Source organism: Pelobates fuscus, chromosome 4 (genome assembly GCF_036172605.1).
Source record: "Pelobates fuscus isolate aPelFus1 chromosome 4, aPelFus1.pri, whole genome shotgun sequence".
Classification (NCBI taxonomy): domain Eukaryota; kingdom Metazoa; phylum Chordata; class Amphibia; order Anura; family Pelobatidae; genus Pelobates; species Pelobates fuscus.
The window spans coordinates 71,991,140-72,013,323 of record NC_086320.1 but is presented as its reverse complement, the minus strand read 5'-3'; the positions used below and the strand labels follow the sequence as shown (position 1 = coordinate 72,013,323).

General features: G+C 40.2%; 1 protein-coding gene and 1 long non-coding RNA gene across 2 annotated transcripts in view; both read right to left on the bottom strand.

Moving 5' to 3' along the window:
• Positions 1 to 22,184, bottom strand: part of LOC134607801 (uncharacterized) — an 876,365-nt gene that overhangs the window by 24,002 nt on the left and 830,179 nt on the right. The gene's annotated exons all lie outside the window — the stretch shown is intronic.
• ZFAND1 (zinc finger AN1-type containing 1) lies at positions 8,541 to 16,246 on the bottom strand. The gene is made up of 8 exons (XM_063450355.1): positions 16,146 to 16,246; positions 15,820 to 15,862; positions 12,074 to 12,116; positions 11,068 to 11,195; positions 10,896 to 10,987; positions 9,439 to 9,560; positions 9,148 to 9,303; positions 8,541 to 8,791 (listed from the first exon to the last, which is right to left on the bottom strand). Exons 1-8 carry the CDS (start codon positions 16,198 to 16,200, stop codon positions 8,621 to 8,623), a joined length of 810 nt encoding a protein of 269 aa, XP_063306425.1. The 5' UTR covers positions 16,201 to 16,246; the 3' UTR covers positions 8,541 to 8,620.

Genomic DNA, 22,184 nt, shown 5'->3' with positions numbered 1-22,184 from the left:
TTGTGTAATCTGAGGAATGTAGGTAAGTGAGTTCAGGCCTACTCACAATGTAGTAACCAGTCAATCAACTTAAGAACGGAAGCACAAGGGCTAAGCAGCAGTTTGGCAGTGTTTTATGCAACACTGAACACACAGATATTCCAAAATGGGAAAAACATCAATAGGAAAGGAATCATTGCCCTCATTAAAAATGTAAAGAATGTTGCAATGTTCATTTTTCTCTATAAATCCTATACATGGAACCTAAATTGCCATATTATCAAGGCTATGATTTTGGGCTATGTTTTCAGTTCAGACGTCAATCCATCATGTTTCACTGGAAAATGAATAAATCACAGTCTCTGTGCAGTAAACCAGGCTTCTCATAGCCGTGCTCAACAACTACCCAGTGGTTCAAGATGTACTAATTAACCAATCCCGTTCAGGGACATCTTTCAAGTTAATAGGATCTAGTGTAAGCATCTATTTGTGGGTCCCCGGTACCATCCAATAGTGCACTACCAACACATTTTTTCGGAAGCATTAAAAGTCATCCAAACCTTGAAATAAGTCACAAATCCAGTCTCATCCAAACCCCATTCTCTCTCACATAGAATGTGACACAAATGGACATACAAGAAAGTAAAACTGAAATTCACATAACCCAACTATATCTCTGTGTCATGGTGTGTATGTGTGTTTGTATGTGCCAGTGTGTATGAATCTGACACACAGATACACACACTGGCATATAGTGGCACACAGATACACACACTGACAGATACACACACCTTGACACACAGTGTGTATCTGTGTGTGTGTATGTATCTGTGTGTCAAGGTGTGTGTATCTGTGTTTGTATGTGCCAGTGTGTATGAATCTGACACAAAGATACACACTGGCAGATAGTGGCACACAGATACACACACTGACACAGATACACACACCTTGACACACAGTGTGTATCTGTGTGTGTGTGTGTGTGTGTGTGTATGTATGTATCTGTGTGTCAAGGTGTGTGCGTATGTTTCAAAGTCTGTGTATCTGTGTTTGTATGTGTCTGTGTATCAAGGTGTGTGTATCTGTGTTTGAATGTGCCAGTGTGTATGAATCTGACACACAGATACACACACTGGCAGATAGTGGCACACAGATACACAAACTGACACAGATGCACACACCTTGACATACAGTGTGTATCTGTGTGTGTGTGTATCTGTGTGTGTGTATGTATGTATCTGTGTGTCAAGGTGTGTGCGTCTGTTTCAAAGTCTGTGTATCTGTGTTTGTAAGTGTCTATGTATCAAGGTGTGTGCATCTGTGTTTGTATGTGCCAGTGTGTATGAATCTGACACACATATACACACACTGGCAGATAGTGGCACACAGATACACACACCTTAACACACTGTATCTGTTTGTCAAGGTGTGTGTATCTGTGTTTGCATGTGCCAGTGTGTGTATCTCTGTGTCAGTGTGTATATGTATCTGACACACAGATACACACACCTTGACTCACAAACACACACACTCAGACACACACACACTTGCACCCACAGATACACACTGACACACACACACACACTTAGGTGCACATAGTGACACATACGCAAACCGTGACACAGATATACACACACACACACATACACTCTCACTGATAAACACACACTCTTTTACAGACAAACATACAAACAAATATACACTCTCATTGAGAAGAACAGATACATTCTCACTGTCAAACACATACACTCATTGACAAGCACACATTCACTCTCACTGACAAACAGACACACATACAATTTTTTTTTTTACATTTTACTCCACCCAGCCCCCCTACCTTTTGGAGTGCTGGCATGAAGTCCCTGGGGTCCAGTGGGGCTGCTGGCATGAAGTCCCTGTGGTCCAGTGAGGATGGCTGCAGCTTGGCTGGCAACGAGGGACAGACAGGTGAGCGGTAGAGGCGGGCGGCGAGAGAGCTCTGATAGCTCCCTCACGCGCCTCCTAGTGATGCCGGAGCCGGAGTGATGTCATATTCCGGATCCGGCATCACTGCTGTGCGCATGAGGGAGAGGAGCAGGGAGATCAGAGCTCACTGCTCCCTCGCCGCCCACGGCCATTTTTTTTTTCAGATTTTTCGGCAGAACCCCAGTTAGTGTTCTAGGGTTCTGCGGAACACCAATTGGGAAACGCTGATATAGATATAAAAGTATTTACTGCTCTGCACTCCTACTTATTGAATAAATAAATACCTGGTGCTCAGCAACACAAATAATAATGAATTAAAATGCCACTAACCTTAGTATTCCAAAAGGTTCGCGTTTACTTTAACCCCTTAAGGACACATGACACGTGTGACATGTCATGATTCCCTTTTATTCCAGACGTTTGGTCCTTAAGGGGTTAAAAAAATTCAAAATAGGACATTTCAGTTCAAAGTGTGAACATTCATCAGGACAAAATGTTAGCACTATGAACTGAAAAGTTTACATATTTGGATTTTTTTAAACTAAAACAATCTATTGGAATTATAAGAATGCTGGCATTTTCCTTCAGTATATATACTGTATCTGTAACATATACCTGTATATATTTCACGGCAGAAGATGCTAAAGAGTTCAGAGCAAAAGGCAGAATGATTAACAAATACAATTTCTTTAGAACTGCTTTTTTAAAACAACATTTCAAAAGCCCATTTTTTACAAGTTAAACTGTAGTGAGATAAAAGTTATATGTTTTAGCTATGACTTAATCATGTCTTTTGCTCTGTAGTCCAAGTCACAACCTCTACATCTGAAAAAAACAGTTTAAATACATTTCATTGTCATTTATTAAATCCATGCTAAAAATGGTTGAGGGAGTTAAGCAAGGTCAAAGTGTTGGACTCTGAAGAACACAAGCATACCCCATAGTCCTCTGCTCTGTAGGGCCTGTTTCAACATTTTCCAATATGCCTTTTCTCCTCTATTTCTGGTGTCCATCACTTTGGATAATACATTTGCTACACAGAAGTTAAATAATAATGAAATCTTGTCAGACATCCATTTCATTCCTCACTGTCATTCTCCTTAATGGGCAAATTTCCACAACGGAATTAGGACAGTCTGTGTTTCTCTCCCTCCCTCTTGCTGTGGGTCAATATCCTTCACTCGTTTTACAACACAAGCTCGTCTGGAAAATTTAAACTTCAGCACCAGCGGGCAATAAGCCACTTTGTTTACATCGGTGCACTCTGAAGAGAAAAAAAAAAAGGAATCTACACAAATTAATTATAATTAGAGAACCATGAATTAGGTCACTGAAACATTGAGACTTCTGTTCTTAAAATATAGCATTTAAAGTGCACAGATCTGGGTATCTTATATTACCATTTAGGAGAATTCTGTAACGAATTCACACCTGTACATACATATGTAACAACCTATGTTTCAAAGTATTATGGTTTTGATGTTAACTGATGTCTTTTATTTTCCTTTAACAAACATTACACTTTCAGTCATTTTTTTATCCTGATACTAATTTTTTTTATACTAACTACCCAAACACACCTTTGTACCTTAATGTACTTTATGTTTAAAAAAAAAAAAAATGCACAAACTGAATATTACACTGTTATTGTGATAGCTTACCTCTCATAGAAAGATAAATCACAAATTAGATAATTCAATGTCTGGAAATGAAAACACCCACTTCTTAGAACTCTGGGTGGACAATTTATACCATTGTACAGCGCTACGGAATGTGATGGCACTATAATAATAATAATAATTATAATAATAATGAATAGCTTCATTGATTGTAACACTTTCTACAGAAATACAATATTTCTCTGTAAATGTGATTTCCATTAACCCCTTCCCAACCGTGGACGGAAATTTTCCGTCATCCTTGTCCTTCATTTAAGGACCGTTGACGGAAAATGTCCGTCATTTACTAAAGTTAACCCCATATCGCCGCAATCGCAGCGATCGCGGGGTTAACAGTGCTCCGGTCTGCCTCTGTATTAGGGGCAGACCGGGAGCACCCGATCGGGCTGCCCCAGCACCGGTGCTCGCTCTGACAGGCTGTCAGAGCGAGCACCTCGCTCTGACAGGCTGTCAGAGCGAGCACATGTGCTCCATTTATTCACTTTCCGCCTCCCTGCACTTCCGGGTTCTGTGTGAAGTGCAGGGAGACGGATCAGTGCTGCTGATCTTCTCCCTGTGTAAAAAAAAAAAAAAAAAAAAAAAAAAAGTTAAATCCCACCCCCCCCCCCCCTTGCCCCTGCTTTAATAAAATAAACCCCTTCCCTGCCAATTGATCACTGACTACATTGATCAATTGGCAGGGTATACATTTTAATGTCATCTGATTTTTTTTTTTTAACCCTCGGGGGTTACATTTATTTTATTAATTAATTTAAATATTTAAAAATTACCGGGATGGGTGGAAGTTAGTGGGGAATTGGGGAATTTGGTGTTAGACTAACTAGGGGTTAACGTTAAAAAAAGTTTTAAAAAGGTAAAAGAAAAAATGTAAAGAAATGTTTTAGTAACAATTAAGTAAAAAAAAAAAAAATATACCACCCCCCTAAATAAAAATTAACCCCTTGCCTGCCAGTTGATCACTGCCTACAGTGATCAAAATACAGATCACAGTATTATACTGTGATCTCATTTTTTTTAACCCCTGAGGATTAACTTTTATTTATTTTTTTAACCCTCAGGGGTTCAATTTATTTAATTAATTTAAATATTTTATAATTATATATTTTGGGTGGGAGTTATGGAAAAATGGGGAATTTACCGTTAGTGCTGCTTACTGCTAGTTAGGGGTTAACGGTAAAAGAAAAGTTTAGAAAAAAATGTAAAAGTGTAAAAAAAGTTAAGAAAGTGTAAAACATTTAAGAAGTAAAAAAAAAAAAAAAGGTTGTGTTTTATAAAGTAAAAAAAAATACATAAAAAAAATGCTCATTACCACTACACTTGGTACAAGCTAGCGGAAAAATGATCCCACGCTAAGGTTCAAAATATGCCTTTTTAAATTGCCCTGGGATGCCTTTATGTGGTAATTGGATTATATAGCCTTGTAAAATACTCTAAAATGGGACATGGACACAGCGTAAAAATTCAAAGTTTGAAAAAAAAAAACCTGGAATGGCTGTGTCTCAAATGTGCCCCTTCAATGTCCACATATACTGGCAAAGCTACATACGGGGGGTATTGCTGTACTCAGCCGACATAGCTGAGCAACATATAAAGTAGTATACAGTCGTAGTACACATAAGGTTTGCAAAATATACTGCGCAAACTCACTTTGTGTGTCAAAAAGGCAGAAAAAATGCTTATTACCACTACACTTGGTACAAGCTAGTGGAAAAATGATCCCACGCTAAGGTTCAAAATTGGCCTGCTGAATTGCCCTGGGATGTCTTCTTTAAGAAATGGTATGGCTTTATGGGGTATTTGGATTATATAGCCTGGTAAAATACTCTAAAATGGGACATGAACACAGTGTAAAAATGTAAAGTTTTAAAAGAACTGGAATGGCTGTGTCCCAAATGTGCCCCTCCGATGTCCACATATACCAGGCAAAATATGCCTTTTGAAATACCCTGGGATGTGTTCTTTAAGAAATGGTATGCCTTTATAGTATAGTTGTAATATATAGCCTGCTCAAGTGCTCCAAAGTGGGACACGGACGCATCAAAACCCTCCATGAAAATTCACACTTAAAAACCTTAACTTGTTCCGTCTCTTTTACAGCAGTGTAACTTCCCAAAATAGTGTCTAGGTCATACATTGGGCATATTGTTTTACCCAGAAGGCTTAGCTAAGCATAATTTGGGGGGTTTGACCTTAGTGGCACATATGAAATGTACAAAATGCCCAGCAAAAATGTAATCCGTATGTAAAAAATGCCCCAAATTATTTTTTACCACATACTTTGGCATATATTGGTGAAAAAAATGGGGGCATGTTAAAGCACAATATGCACCATATGAGATACCCTGAGGTGTCTACTTTTACAAATGGTAGGCCTTTGTGGGGTTTTTTAGAACAGTCAAACTACTATAATACCCCAAATTGAAGCATAGGCCCATTAAATCCGCCTCTCAAAATTCTACTGTAAATGTTGAAACGGACAGGTCTCCTATATGGCACTGTAGCTTCACTAAATAGTGCCAAAGAAATACAATGGGGGTACCGTTGTAATCAGCAGAAGTAACTGAACACATAATAAAACTTTGTACAGGAATAGCACACACCAACTTTACAAAATACACATGAGAAGTTCTTTGTTATAAGTTTGTGTGCCAAAAACCTAAAAAAACTAAATTTTACTCCAATATTTAGCAGAGATTGGCGGTGAAATGGCTACTTAGAAAGTGTCAAAACAACCTTAGGACAATAGTCTGTGATGTCTACTTTATATAAATATATACTTTTGTGTGGCAATTGTTTTTTCTTTTATGGCTATTAAGCTTACAAGACAAACATACCAAATTCTAAAATCGCTCCACATTAAAACTGTCCCCCTCCCAGGCAAAGGTAAGACGGGAGGGTTGATATAAAAATACTTTTTTTAAATTAAAAAAACCTGTATAACTGCCCTCCTACACCCACAGACCCACAATAACAGGGGCCCAGTATATTCCACAGCGCTGTGTGTAATTATATTATATATATATACACACACACACACACTACAAAGAAATTTGTTTTGGCTTCTTGGAAAAATATTAAGGGTGCCTGGACCACGGCGAGGGAGTAAAGGGAAGTAAAAACTATCCTTTTACCTAATTCTTGGGGAGCCTCAATCTACATAGGTAGTAAAGCATTATAGCATTAGGAATACATGCTTACAGTCCTAATGCTACACTGTTTCTTTAAGGAAAAATACTATCAAGGGGCTCTCAACTGTTAATGGCACTATTTACCAGACAACACACTTTTCACTGTCATCTTTTTCATATTACTTGATCTAAACATCTATCAACCTCAGGCAGTAACACTTAATTAGTACTGCTTTGTTTGAAGTCTCAATATGTAATACAATAATTGAAATATAAAATACTGTAGTATAATATTTAAAATCATTATCTACCAATTAAAAAAAGTCCAATGTACGTACATGCAGCATGAAAAATGAGGGCTGAGGTCCCATGGTTCAGCTACAGAGAAACACAAACCTGATGAAAGGTTTAGAGATTCATGCCAACATACATAAAGCATGATTTTACAAGTGTGAAGAACAGAAGAAATGAAAAAAATATTTTACATAAATATATAGTAGTTTGCTTAACCCCTTAAGGACCAAACTTCTGGAATAAAAGGGAATCATGGCATGTCACATATGTCATGTGTCCTTAAGGGGTTAAAGAGAAACACACTTTAATGGAATTACAGGAATTGATGCTTGCATAATCCAATTCAAATCTGTTGTTACTAGTAATGGAAATTATATATGTAAATATATGATTATCGGAGGATTGTTGCTGTAGAAATTATTTTTATTCACCTGCACTGGTCTCTATGTCATATAATTTTATAATAAGCTCAGATATAATTAAATTGCAACCATCACATTCTTTACAAGTTTGAAAATAATCTAGACTCCCTCTTGTGGTGACAAAAGAATTTACATAAATTCTGTTGTGTCACATTTAGGAAGAGTTATTTTTAGAAAGTAAAAAAAAAAAAAAAATGTTATTTTGAACTGAAAAGTGAATACAAGCAATGCAAGCACCCAAAATCACAGCTATGGAAATCAAAAACTCAACCTTTCACTGTCCTCCACGATTAGCTTGGAGGAAAGACGAGACAGGGGGGATATGATAGAAACGTTTAAATACATAAAGGGAATCAACACAGTAAAGGAGGAGACCATATTTAAAAGAAGAAAAACTACCACAACAAGAGGACATAGTCTTAAATTAGAGGGGCAAAAGTTTAAAAATAATATCCGGAAGTATTACTTTACTGAGAGGGTAGTGGATGCATGGAATAGCCTTCCAGCTGAAGTGGGAGAGGTTAACACAGTAAAGGAGTTTAAGCATGCGTGGGATAAGCATAAGGCTATCCTAACTATAAGATAAGGCCAGGGACTAATGAAAGTATTTAGAGAATTGGGCAGACTAGATGGGCCGAATGGTTCTTATCTGCCGTCACATTCTATGTTTCTATTACAGAGATTATCATTTGGCAACATGGAAATGTAGTTCTTGCGTTGTCAGTGAGCAAAAAGGGCGTGTAGCCGGGGACAATCCTGTTTTTTGTCAAACTTCTTCACAAACATAAAAACAGGGGACAGGGTAAATAGACTCATAGAAGCATGAGATATAGGGCCCCATTTAAGGGACATCATTTTTTTTAGTTCTCATTTTACCATAGATCCAGACAAAACACTAGTAGAATCTCAGCAGAGTAGTTCTTGTCAATTCTCAAGAACTACATTGTTAATTTTCCATTTGATAGTACTACAGTAATATGTCCTGTCTCTCGATTCTTCGATTTGCTTCACACAACTAACAGACTGGGTTTGAGTATCAGAACACATGAGCACCAATTAAACAAACAACTATGTAAAAAGTACTTAAATATTTATTTCATATTTTTAGCATGTTTGAGTTTTTTTTCCATTTCAAATTCAGTCTCTAAAAGTGTCATATTAAATATAAGTTAACATCTTCCAACACAGAGATCTCATTGTCCACATATTCTAGAATGATATTGCCACCATTGTATAAAGGCGCTTCTGTGCTAGAAAGCCATGTTTCCAATGTGTTATCCAAAGGCAAGATCTGTCCTGTCTCCGTGTGGCACACTCTCAGTTTCTGTAAGGAAAGAAACAGGTCGCAGTTACAAACTACAGGAATTCTCCAGATTACAATTTGAAAGAACAGTAAGCCCATGTAATAATAGTAAGCAACCGCAGTACAAATCAAGTGGAAAGTAGCTGTGATGATTCTCTAAGTAGAATTTTGACAGCATCCAATGACATCACTAACTCTCATTTGGCGATGCAATAAAGAGAACTTAGCATACGTTAAGACAACTACACAGGACTAACAATTGAAGAGTCCTGGCTCAGATTATTAGTGGAGCCATTCGACAGAGTAACTTGTTGCATGGGTCGCTGCAGATTATTGTCAATGGGTAAATCAGTTAAGGAGCAGTAATTAAAACATACTTTTGCTGCGGCTTTATTGTTGTCATTTTTCAGACTTGCTAGAGAAGCGGCATAATCTACTATTTTTCCGATGCTCCATTTCTTACAGAAGAACATGGGTTTGCTTTTTTCTTTCATACCCTTTGGCAAGAAAACTTGGAAATAGACTCTTTCAGTCTGGTGGGAAACAAAATATACAGTCAGAAATCTACATGTAGATTAGCAGCCAACATGTTGGATGACAGAGTTTCTTGAGACCAGTAATCCACAACAGAAGGAATGTTGATTTAACTGTATCTGAAATTAGTTTACCTGTGGCAGAGATTTGTCCCCTACAGCGTGCAGTTTTAGTTTCATTAGTGCTACCTTTGCTGCTGTCTCGCTATTCTTTGCTCCTTTTCGCACATTTTTTGGTGCAGCTGACTTTTTGGAATCTAAAAGAAAAAAAAAAAAAAGAAGAAGAAGTAAAATTAGGAGGAATTCAAATGATGTCCAACATTCAACTTGAAGAGCATTAAAAGGGACACTACAGACATCCAGACCACTTCATCTCAATTAAGTTGGTCTGGGTGTTATGTCCCCCTCTCTTCCAATCCTCTAGCTGAAAACATTCTACAGAACAGCAATATTTTCATTGCAGGTTTCAAATGCCTCCATTATAGGCACTTCCGATGGATTAGCATAGCAAAACGATGCTATTTCCATCAGATGGTTTCCTAATGGGAAAGCATTGGATGAGATAAATTAATTTCAGTCAAGGAGGCGGGGAGAACAGCGCTGCGGAGGAGAAAAGGTAAGTGAAATAGCTTTTTTTCTCCTCTCCCTACAGGTGGGGGCTGGTCACCTAAACAGCCACCAGGTAAATTAGAGCATTAGGAATATACATCTGTGTTCCCAACTCTATAGCGTTCCTTTAAGGTGGAGTTTTTCTTTTGGGTAGGATGCAATTTATTTATCCATTTTAAACATGATTTGTATACTTCTATGACACCCATCTGCATCGTTGTATTGGAACTTTGCCATCCACCATGTACCTAATGTCCCTTGTGCCATTATTCTTACCCTTAAAAAGGGCCATTTGCACAATGTGTTGCAATTTCTGGCATAAAAATACTAGTCACTTTAAAATGGCTAGTGATCAAGTCACAGTAGAAAAAGGATGGTTGTGTGCACTGCTTCTCTTGGCCTCGTTGGGTGCAGTCTTTATGTTAATTTGAATATTTTAAACCATGAGGAATTAGAAACATAGAATGTGACAGCAGATAAGAACCAGTCGGCCCATCTAGTCTGCCCAATTTTCTAAATACTTTCATTATTTCCTTATCTTATAGCTAGGATAGCCTTATGCTAAAAGAGAAAACTATGGTGAGATAGTTTCTCATATACAAAAGTTCTAGAAATTTGTCTTGGACAAGTTAAGGGCATTCTGCTAGTTATGTGTGAAATGCATAACATAATTGGGTTCATCATCTATAAGACAGATATTTTAGGACCAGCAAGGCTATTCACTAAACAGTGAACTACAATTTACTATACATTTTAAACTGGATTTGGAAAATTTAGATTAAAATAATAATGATGAAAGATTAGCTGAGATGGCCATGTTTTTCCAATGTTGCTATTTTGGCATTAGAGTATGCTGGTTTTCAATACACTGCAACTCATTATTTAGTAAAATTCCCCAAAAGTGCAGATTTGTATTCTATCCTCCACACATTGCTACATCCACGCTTAAACAGAACGAAATGCTTGGTAGGAAAACTACAAACCTACTATTTCTTTGACAAGCTGCTGGGTAGCACACATCCGAGGTTTAGGGATTTCGAGTTTCTCACATTCATGATCTGACTGGTGACGGTGTCTGTAAAGCAATAAATGTGTTAAACCAAACAAGGAATTGTCACACATAAATCAGATCATGTTATTATTATTTGAACATACCCCAAGCAGAAATGCTTTTCACAATAAGGACATAAAACCTGAACCAATTCCTTTCCACTGCAGCTTTTATATGTACATGGGTATAGTGTGTTTCCCTCTGATTTAACAGGGTCGCTGGTGTTTGTCACCTATGACAAAGAAAATAACAGGAGTAATGGATTCTTAATTTTTAATTCAGTCATAGCCCTTAGCTCTATCAAATAAAACTCAGAATAAAATAGCCCAGCTGTGAAATCTACTATTGCATTAGTGAATTGCCAGCTATGATGAATCTTTTCACTGAAATGTAAGATTTAGTGAACATGACCACTGCACTTGCAATTCACTTGATTCAACTTCTCTGATCACTTAATCAAACAGGATAGTTTGGAAAACAACAGGAAATAATTGTCCAATAGAGCTGTGATCATAGATATCGCTTCCTTGGAGGCACAAAATAGCATTGTTTTATATTTATATAACTTTACAAGTGATGGGTGTGGTTATATGAAATGGATGTGTTTAAAACAAAGCAACAAACATTCTTGCCTTAAAGGAACACTATAGTTACCAGAACAACTACTGCTTAATGTAGCTGTTCTGGTGATTATAATCAGAGAAAAGGCAGTGTTTACATTGCCCTTAGGGACACCTCCAAGTGGCCACTCCTCAGATAACCACTGGAGGTGCTTCCTGGCTTAGTGCTGCATAGTAGGCAGCACTGCTGTTCAGCGTCTACACGCTCTGCATGGAGACGCTAACTTCTCCTCATAGAGATGCATTGATTCAATGCATCTCTATGAGGAGATGCTGATTGGCTAAAATGGTGCTTGGCCCCACCCCCAAGATGCACAGAAATGTTCAAAGTCTACCCCTTTATGGGATCAACTGTGAAAAAAAAAAAACTGACAAATTGTTTATTTTATTGAAGGAAAAGAACATTTAAATAAAATAGTTGTGCAGCTAAAGCGGGCATTTATTTGGAAGACCTCTGTTTAGAGCCTTGATATTTAGTTACCATACTTACCAGCTCTTGGCAGCCATGGGATTCTCGACTCCTATGCTGGAGGCTGCAGAGGAATAAAATGTGTCTATAACGAAAGTCCACATTTTAGGTATGCATGCACTTAAATGTATTCAAGCAACATTAACCATTCAAGAGTTTATTAAAGAAGAAGTAAACCACCATTGAAGAATAAAAGCTGAGCTTTTTAATACCTTTAACTCCCTTCGTTGCCCTGCTGTTGCCATCCCCCAAACTAACCTGACAGGCTATAGCTTTGCATGCTACTTTATCGACAAGATTGAACAACTAAGGAAAGCATTCTCACCACCTTGCCCTTCTATTTCTCAACCACACCGGGATCATGCCTTTTCTCATCTTCAGACTTTCTCCCAGGCTACTGAACAAGAGATAGCTGCACTTCTTCTTTCCTCTCGCTCCACCACTTGCCCGCTTGATCCTGTCACGTCTAACCTTATCAGATCTCTCTCCTCTTGTTTTGTGCCTTCCTTAACACACGTCTTCAACTGCTCTCTCTTCTGGTGTTGTCCCTGCTGCCCTTAAACATGCTACTGTAGTACCCATCTTAAAAAAAAAAAAAAAAAAAACATATCTTGACCCGTCCTCCCCTTCTAACTATTGCCCCATAGCCCTGCTTCCTTTTCCCCCCCTCAAAGCTTCTGGAAAGACTGGTCTTTACCCATCTGATTTGTTTTCTCAATTCCAACTCTCTCCTTGACCCTCTTCAGTCTTGCTTCCGCCCCCTCCGCTATACTGAGACTGCTCTTATTAAAGTCACCAATGATCTAATCACAGCTAAATCCAAAGGGCATTACTCCATACTAAAATTCTTCTTGACCTCTCTGCTGCCTTTGACACTGTTGACCATGTTCTCCTTCTCCAATCTCTTCAATCACTCGGTCTCTGTGACACTGTGCGCTCATCTCTCCCAATGCTCATTCAGTGTTTCCTTTTCTAATGATTTCCTCCCCTAATACTGATCCTCCTCCTTTGCTCTCCCTGTCTTGGCGTTATACTTTATTTTGGCCTCACATTTGAGCCTCACATCCAGTCTGTTACCAAATCCTGTAGATTCCATCTTAAAAACATGGCCCGAGGGGCGGAGCCAGCACCCGAGCTAACTGGCCGCATTCTTAGACAGCTCCGTGCGGCACACTCTATTAACCCGCCCGGAGCCAAAATCCCCGCACCCACCGGACCTCTAAACCGGCTCACAGCTTACCGACAATATGGGGAAGAAGAGCAAGAAGCAGAGAGCGGATCCGAGCACGGGATCCGGAGATATAGGGGCTTTTCTCCGAGCTGCGTCGCGGCCTGCAGATTCCAAGATGGCGCCCGAGATCTATGCCTCACAATCCTCGGACGAGGATAGCTACTTTGCAGAGCCTGCACCGCTGACCCGCGCGCCACAACTGCCACAGAGACCTGTGGACATGGGGGACGCTGCTCCAGCCACCAAGGCTGATATCAAAGCTTTGGTGAAGGACATTCAGGCCATGTTCCAAGCGGACATGGCGCTGGTAAGGGCAGAAGTAGCCACACTCACTAATAAAGTGGCAAACGTGGAGGTGGGCCTGGGGGACACTAAGCTAGCGCAAAGTGCCACGGACGCGGCGCTGAGCTTACTCCGCAAGCAGTATGCGGACCAACAAGCCCAACTGGCTGGAATGGAGGACCGGTACAAAGCGAGAAACCTGCGGGTCCGTGGAGTGCCAGAGACACTCACCAGCACGGAATTGCCGCACTTTTGCCGACGGCTTATTGCCACATTGCTTACACCACGACAAGCAAAGTCGATCACAATAGATTCCTGTTTCAGGCTCACCAGGGCGGCCTCAACACCACACGAAGGAGCCGGTGACGTACTGATTAAATTCATACGGGACTCTGATAGGGGCAAGATAATGGGGGCTATAAGGGGCTCCCCCACGGTGGAGTTTGAAGGGGTACAACTGGCATTCTATAAAGACTTCTCCAGGCACACCATGATGTGGAGGAAGTCCTTCCGCCCAGTCACCCAGCTACTCCGAGACCAAGCTATCCCCTACAAATGGGGCCCTCACCGACTACAGGCAGAGAAGGAGGGCGCAACATACAAGCTATCCCACGCATCTGATATACCAGCCTTCCTGCAGGCACTCGGCCTTCCAGCGTTAACATCACAGCAACAGAACCGTCCAACATGGACTGTAGCGGAGATTACCCCTTTCGTGCCGAGAAGAGAGGCTCAGAAAACCACAGCCCTACCAACTTGAAGCAGAAGCAAAGCTGGGCCCACACACCCTCTACCTGTTGCACATAACAAGAGACATACCTGACCCGTTCCACGTGTGTAATTCCCAATGCTGTTGCTGTTGGTTTATGTTTTTATTCTCTCTTTTCTTTCACCATACATTGTTGTGTTTTTTAATCTTTTCTTTGTTATCTTTTTTGGCTCCGTAAGCCTTTGAATAATAATATGTATTAAGCCACTGTCACCCCCCCATTACACCCAGAGTGCGTAACACAGCTTGAAACACACCGCACATTACCTGCTGCACTCTCCGCTAGCAACTTAGTCAACCACACCCAGCTACGACACGCACACCTATTTGAGCTCATCTAACTAAGGTCCCACGCTCAACACACTCACATTTTGAGGTGCCTTAATTCCTACTACAAGACGTACCCCGACACTAAGCACGCAGGCACTTAACGCTAAACAACGCTTTTAATACACTTTACTTAAATAAAAAAAAAAGAGGCCGACAATCTTCGGAGATAATGTATAGTGAACTGTGATACCCCATCTTGTATGACTTTTTATTGTCTCCCATTTCTATTCTGTACCCGTAAATTTGATGCCTCAATAAAAGAAAGATTGACAAAAAAAAAAAAACATGGCCCGCATCCACCTCTTACGCAAGATGCTAATAAGGAGCTTTTCCATGCTCTAGTAATCTCTTCCATGGATTATTGTAACGCTCTCCTAATAGGTCTTCCCACAAGTCGTGTTTCCCTGCTACAGTCTAATGAATGCTGCTGCCTGACTGGTTTTCCTCTTCTGTCGCTCCTCTCACACCTCACCCCTCTGTCAGTCCTTACATTGGCTTCCTGTATCCTATAGGAGTCAATTCAAGGTATAATCCACACCTTTAAATCACTGACCAATTCTAGCCCCTCTTATATCTCTTCACTGATCCGCAGGTATGCCCCTTCTCGGTCTCTCCGCTCTGCCCATGACCTTCTCCTGTCCGTACAACCAACTCACGGTTGCAGGACTTCTCATGGGTGGTTCCTTTTCTTTGGAATAGCCTGCCATTCAACCATCAAACTCTCCCCTAGTCTTTAATAATGTAAAAAGTTCCTCAAAACCCATCAAGCTTATGGCCTCCCTCTACCTCACATAACTGTCCCTTGTTCTCTCCTAAAGGGTAACACGATTCTTTCCGCCAGCTCTGCTTCACTCCACCTTGTTTGATTGCTACCTCCTCCTGTTGGGTTTTACACCCCACCTCCTATAGACTGTAAGTTCCTTTGGCCCTCTTCAACCTATTGTTCTTGTAAGTTTTTGTAATTGTCTCATTTATTGTGAAATCTCCCCCTTTGATAATTGTAAAGCGCTATATAAATATCAGTAATAATAATAAAATGGACACATAGAACTATACACCCAGCTCTACTTATATATTTCATAAAATAACCAAGGTGTCAAATATACATCAAATGCTCAAAGGTTGTTTGAGAATTAAACCAGCTTATTATCTTACCAAAACACTTTGGAACAGGAATCACAAACAAATGGGAGAAAGTCTGGAAAAAAAAAAAAAAATTACTGTGTAATAACCAAATGCAGTATGCAATATATCTATTTTAAATCTTGCTATATTTCTTTATTGAGATGAGTAAAACAGTTACCAACATATTAATAATAGCAAAAAAAACACTGACATTGACGTTCTTCTCACAAAACTATAAAAAAAGAATTATAAACCAATAACAAGCACAGGGATATCACTTGGTCTTTACACACCAATAATAAAATTAATCATGCGAGAAAACAAAAAACAGACTAACACTAAAATGTACACATTACCTAACTGACCACAGTGTTCAACCCCACAATGCTGTCCAATATCCAGCTCTGCCATTGCTACCTATTCACAACCACTTCCGACAGAAACATCGACGTCATTAACAGGAGACGGTGAAACGTCATAAGTCTGCGATCCTGAAAGTGGTCTATCTGCCAACGAAGAAAGTGTCGCGCGTTGGTTTACGTTAACACACTATTGCGGAATGAAATCCTGGGCTCCGGAAACATGGCGGCATGACTCCGAGCACCGCGCAGTAGACAGTTAAACAAGTGCGTGGTGCAACTCTAGTGTTTAGCACTCTGAGGGAAGGCGAGGTCTGCTGATGTTCTTGCGGGTTGATAAGTAGGATGGTGACGTAATGGAATGGAGACATTACACCGTGGCACACCTTCCTTGTGGTCACGTGCTGATTATTGCACGCATGTTATTCAGGACAGGTTTAGTGGCAGGGAGTTTCTGGTGACTCTTTTTAAAAAAAAAATAAAAATATTTATTTATTAATAAAGTGATACTTTTTCAGGACTTTAGAGGCAATTTCAAAATAGCTAGAATGAAAACTTGGCTTACTTGTGGGATTTTTCCAATTTGACATTTTTGGGGGGTAAAAAAATATTAATTTTGAGTTCCAAACAATTAGCACTTGAAATACTCAGGCAATGTTTTAGTTATTTTATTTTCTATACATATTTTATATGAATTACATTTTTCTTTTTAAATTGAAGTGCATATACTACAAAAGTTAAACAAGCAGTCATACATAGAACATTGCTATAATTTTCATTGAGAAGGTCACAGTATGTGGTCTGTACATATGCATGCATTAAAGGAGCACGCACTAAAAGCATGACAGCTTACAGTAGTGGTTATAGTACAAGAAGTACTCGGTCGCCTCCAGTTTCAGTTCTTACCCGGGGTCTTTTGGGCTCTGCTGCCTGTGTTCGCTAGTTCTGGAAACACTCTGCGCTATGCCCTGACAATTTACTGTGGGAAGCCAGGGGTTATGGTGCTTGGAGAGTTCCTTTAGGTGTAAAGGATTAATACAAACACCACTCAACTGATATGAAGTGGTAATGGTGCCTGGAGTGTATATGTGCAGCTTTTCAGTATGAAAAAAAACCTCTTCTTTCAGAGGTTTAACTCCACCTCTAGCAGCGTAACTAATTAAGAATTCCAGGCTGGATAATGTCAATTCTGTGCAGATTTTCATGAACAGTGAGCCATTTATTGGATGCGAGCAGTCTGCTGAGTAACAACTGGATCGAAAGAAACCGGAAGCATGTCACTAGAGGGGAAAGGAGCATTGGAGTCTGTCAGGAACCCAGGTTCTAAAAGTTCCTAAAGCTTTGCCTCTTTACTGAGGAACAAGGCCAGGAAAGCGGGCTGTAGGGGTTATGATTATTGGAGTAACTCTAAGTCATAGAGGATTAGGCTGCAATTGAAAGTGGTTCCTTGTAATGTGTAGCATTAGTATGATGAAGGAAATTAAAGAGACAATATAGTCACCAGAACAACTACAGCTTAATGAAGTTGTTCTGCTGAGTATAGTCAGTCCCTGCAGGCATTCTAATGTAAACACTGCCTTTTCAGTGTTCAGTTACATTGATGCCTAGGGACATCTCCAATGACAGTCACTCAGACAGCCACTAGACGTGCTTCTTGGGTTGTGCATTACTGACGTTCAGTGTCTCCACGCTCTGCATGGAGGTGCTGTACTTCCCAATAGAGATGCCTTGAGTCAATAAATCTCTTATCAGGAGATACTGATTAGCGAGCACGGAGTTTGGCTCTGTCCCCATCCTGCCTGGAATTCTTAATTAGTTACACTGCTAGAGGTGAAGTTTAACCTTCTGATGATGTCAGCCAAGGAGGTAGATCGGAGACTCGGCCAGCATTGGCAGATTCACGCGGCGCCGGAATAAGGTGAGTTTTTTTACTTATTTAAAGAGGGCAACAACAATAAGTGTCAAGTGATGCATGCTGATGAAGAGTTCATAGGGAAAGCATTGGATTGGCTAAAATCGGCAAGTAGGTGGGACGGGGCCTGACCAATCAGCACCTCCTCATAGAGATGGTCAATGTATCTTTATGAGAAAAGTTCAGCGTCTCCATACAGAGCGTGGAGACGCTGATCGGGCAGTGCTGCACACTGTACAGCACTGCCTCAGGAAGCACCTCCAGTGACCACCTGAGGAGTGGTCACTAAAGGTGTCCCTATGGGACAATGTAAACACTGCATTTTCTTTATTAAAAAAAGGCAGTTTTTACATGAAAATGCCTGCAGGGAATGATTATACTCACCAGAACAACTACATTAAGCTGTAGTTGTTCTGGTGACAATAGTGTCACTTTAATTACTTTTGGCTCATGGTTGCAAACTCCAGATTCTACTGGGGATGTAACAGTTTGGAATTGTTTTGCTTACAAGCACATAAAAAATGGTAACCGTATCAATTATTGCAATAAAGAAATAACTATAGTAAGATATGCAGTACAATGTAATTTACATCCACAGCATTTCAGACATATATTTTTAAAAAAATGTTTTAAATGAAGCTGTGTGTGATGACTGTGATATGCATATGCAGCATTATGGGTTTCCATTGTATTTGCAACTTACATGCAGTGCAAATGGAAGAAGGCAATATTTTGAAAAGGAAACAAACACAGCTCATACTTAACCCTTTAGACCAGCACAAAAATCTGAGAACAGGATGATTGATTGGTGTGTGTCAGCCAGGCAAAGGGCTTGAAGCTAACTGGAGCTAACTTCAGCTCTTGGTGTCATTTGCTAGGGTTTCTAGTCACTGTTGTAATGATACCGGAGAAACTGACGGAAGCCAAGCACAGAGAGATGGACACAGGTTTCTTCAGGAAGGAAGAGATTCTTTATTGGATCACCGATCGGGACTCAGAGGGACTAGCGTCACCAAAATACAGCAAAGTCTGAGTACTGAATACATAGAGTACATTCCTTATATAGCACTGTAGCTCCTCCCACAATTAACTACACCCACACATACCCTTAACCTATTTAATAAATAGAGTCTAAACTCATCCATCCGGTCTAACCACGTGGCTCATCTGATACAAAGGAGAGGGACGCGTAATTCCAGTTCTTACATTCCTGCACCTGGTCAGTACAGTGATAACAGTATCTTAGCTACGTGTAATTAACTAACTGATACTACAAACACATATACATACATATGCCTTGTGGCAATCTTAGCCTGCTAAACTTGTATTTTACTGGAATTACATCACATTCCCCCCTTTGATGCCTCTGATATTTCACAATTACTTGAGGCATCACTTAACCTTGGTTTGCATATACCTCAGGTTACCATGAACCAGACCAGACTTATCTTATGATGTGAATCTTTTAACACTCATCTTCCTGCATTGGTTCTCCTTGATCTAGAGCCTTATACTTATATATCGCCATTATCTGTGCAGCAGCCTTCCTCTCTGCTATACTTCCTATCAGGCTTTGCACAGACCTAACTACTAAGGGTATAAGACACGGTAGGAGTAGACACAACAGTAAAATCAGTAGGACTCCACCTACCACTGCCTTAAGCCCTCCAAACCACTCATACCAGCTACCAAACCAACTACTTGGATTGTACCCTTTCCATACCTGAGTAGGCACATGCACTAGTTTAACCATATGGCTAGTAAGCTCAGCTATTGCTTGCCCTTCGTCATCTATTTGAAGACAGCAATTGCTCAGGTTAAACTTCCCACATACACCTCCCTCTACTGCCAAAAGGTAATCCAAGGCTAATCTATTTTGGTACACTGCTGTCCTCATCCTGGTATTATGCTTCGCTAGAAGATTGAGTGCTTGTGAGGTCTCATTAGTAATAATCTCAACCACCGCCTGTAATCTTATAATACGGTTGAGCATATAAATTGGGGTTCTATAACCAAAGGTACCATCTTCTGCCCACGTGGCTGGCCCATAATAATCTATGATACGCTGGGGAGGCCATTCATTATCTTCCCAGGTGCCTATCTCTAAGGGTCCCCTTTTCTTCCTATGATTCACATCATACACTTTAACACCTAAAGTCTCACCTGTTTCAATCGGTAACAAGAAGAAGGATGGTTTGAGCATACCCAACACACATGCCCCTTCCCAGTCCTGTGGCAACTCCGAATAGGCTTTCTTACCACAGATCCAGTACAAATTTGCTGGGGCTCTCCAGGTAGATGTGATGGATAAATCAAACCACACATCCTTTAAACTGGCATATCTAGCAAACGGGTTAGATGGTTCTGAGACATTTGAAGCCGACCACCAAGTTGTATTTTTAGTATCATCATCATAAGCTTTTTGCCCTAGACAAGTTAATTCTCCTACAGAAGTATTATACATTATTCCTTTCCTTGCTATGCAAACATAACCTATGATGGAGGTCTTTAATCTCCACTCAGATTTACCTCTAACACTCAAATGATAATCGGCTTGTGTAGATATTAGTTGGTCAACTGCCTCAGAACCGGACATTACCTCCTTTGCTTCCCAAGGCCATTGGTCTCCCATGTTAGTACCTCCACACACATAGCAGTTGGTAACATTAAGACTACCGGCAATACTTTCAGCTAGGTCAATGAACAGGTTTTTAGCGTTATGGGGGATCTTATTATCTATACTCATCTCTTCATAAAAGGAATGGTATACTTGATGAGTCTGGGAGGATACCGTATCAGTCTCTATTCCTATAAACAATAATGTCCCAGGATCTAAACCCGTCCCGTATATCTGAAACCCAAATAAATTTCCATACTTATCTAGGAACTTGTCGGGGTTATTAATAAGTATATGGACTGGGTTGCATTCCATAGACTTACAATAAGGGCTAGTCGGCAACTTAGTCACTATCATGTCTTTATCTACTGTCTGTCCCCAAGTCGCCCACCCCACACAAGACCAATATGGACAAAAGTTATAGTCTTTATTTGGGCATCTAGGACTCACATATTTATTTTTACTACTGGGACAAATATATTTATCATTAGACCCATACGTCCTCTCCCATCTAAGATCCCCACATACATTCCACGGTTTTCTACCACTTGATATCGCCTTACATGCATCAAATAGCAGAACACCCGAAGAATGTACGGATTCTAACACCGTCTTATTAATTAGGGTCCCCTGAGGATCTCCATTCCTGAGAGTCAACCAAATTGTACGAGGTTGATACTCTGGACTGAAGCACTTAGGTTCTCCTACTCCTAAATGGCACACACTATAGTCTATATTTAGGTATCTACATCTTGATACCTCTCCTTTACATTCGTATTGTGAATGCCAAATTAGGGTTTGGGAAATATGGTTACCTGTTCTCGTAGTCTTAATGCATACCTCACAGCTAGGAGTGTCGGTACCTCTACCTTCCTGAATATAAAAACACATATAAATAAACACAATCAAAAGCACATCTTTCGCCCTCATCCTCAGTCTTCGTCCGTGCGATGGAACCTCAGCTTCCAGGATGTGAGGGCTGCAGGGAATGGAGTTCTGCTCGTCTTCACAGGTGTCCCTTCGAGACTTTCCTGGCTTATACACTATGTGTTGGTAAGCGGACAGGCTTTATTATGGCCTTCTCACTCACACCTGTAACAATAAAATTTGTAATCCACAATAATTCCTCGTTACTCCGACTGAGTAGTGCGTTTCAACCGGATCTTGCAGGGATTCTCTGGATCTGCTGTAATTTGCCAAGAATCGACTGCTGCTGGTTTAACCCTGGAGTGATGTATCCACGGAGTTACTTCGGCTACTTTTATCGCGTATGAACTTATCCAGATAGGATTGGATGTTCTTCTTAGCCTTCTGCGGAATGTGATATTGTCTTAGGCTCACTGGATAAACCCCATGTTTCAGTTCAATTTTTATTGGTGGAATATTGCGGGCCAGTCCTGGTGGGTTGTTCTCTGCCCAAACTCCTGGTATGTTAAACAATGTCTCATCACTCCTAGGGTTTTGGCTAGTCAACACTGTATAAAGTCGCCACTCTTCTTCCTTTGGT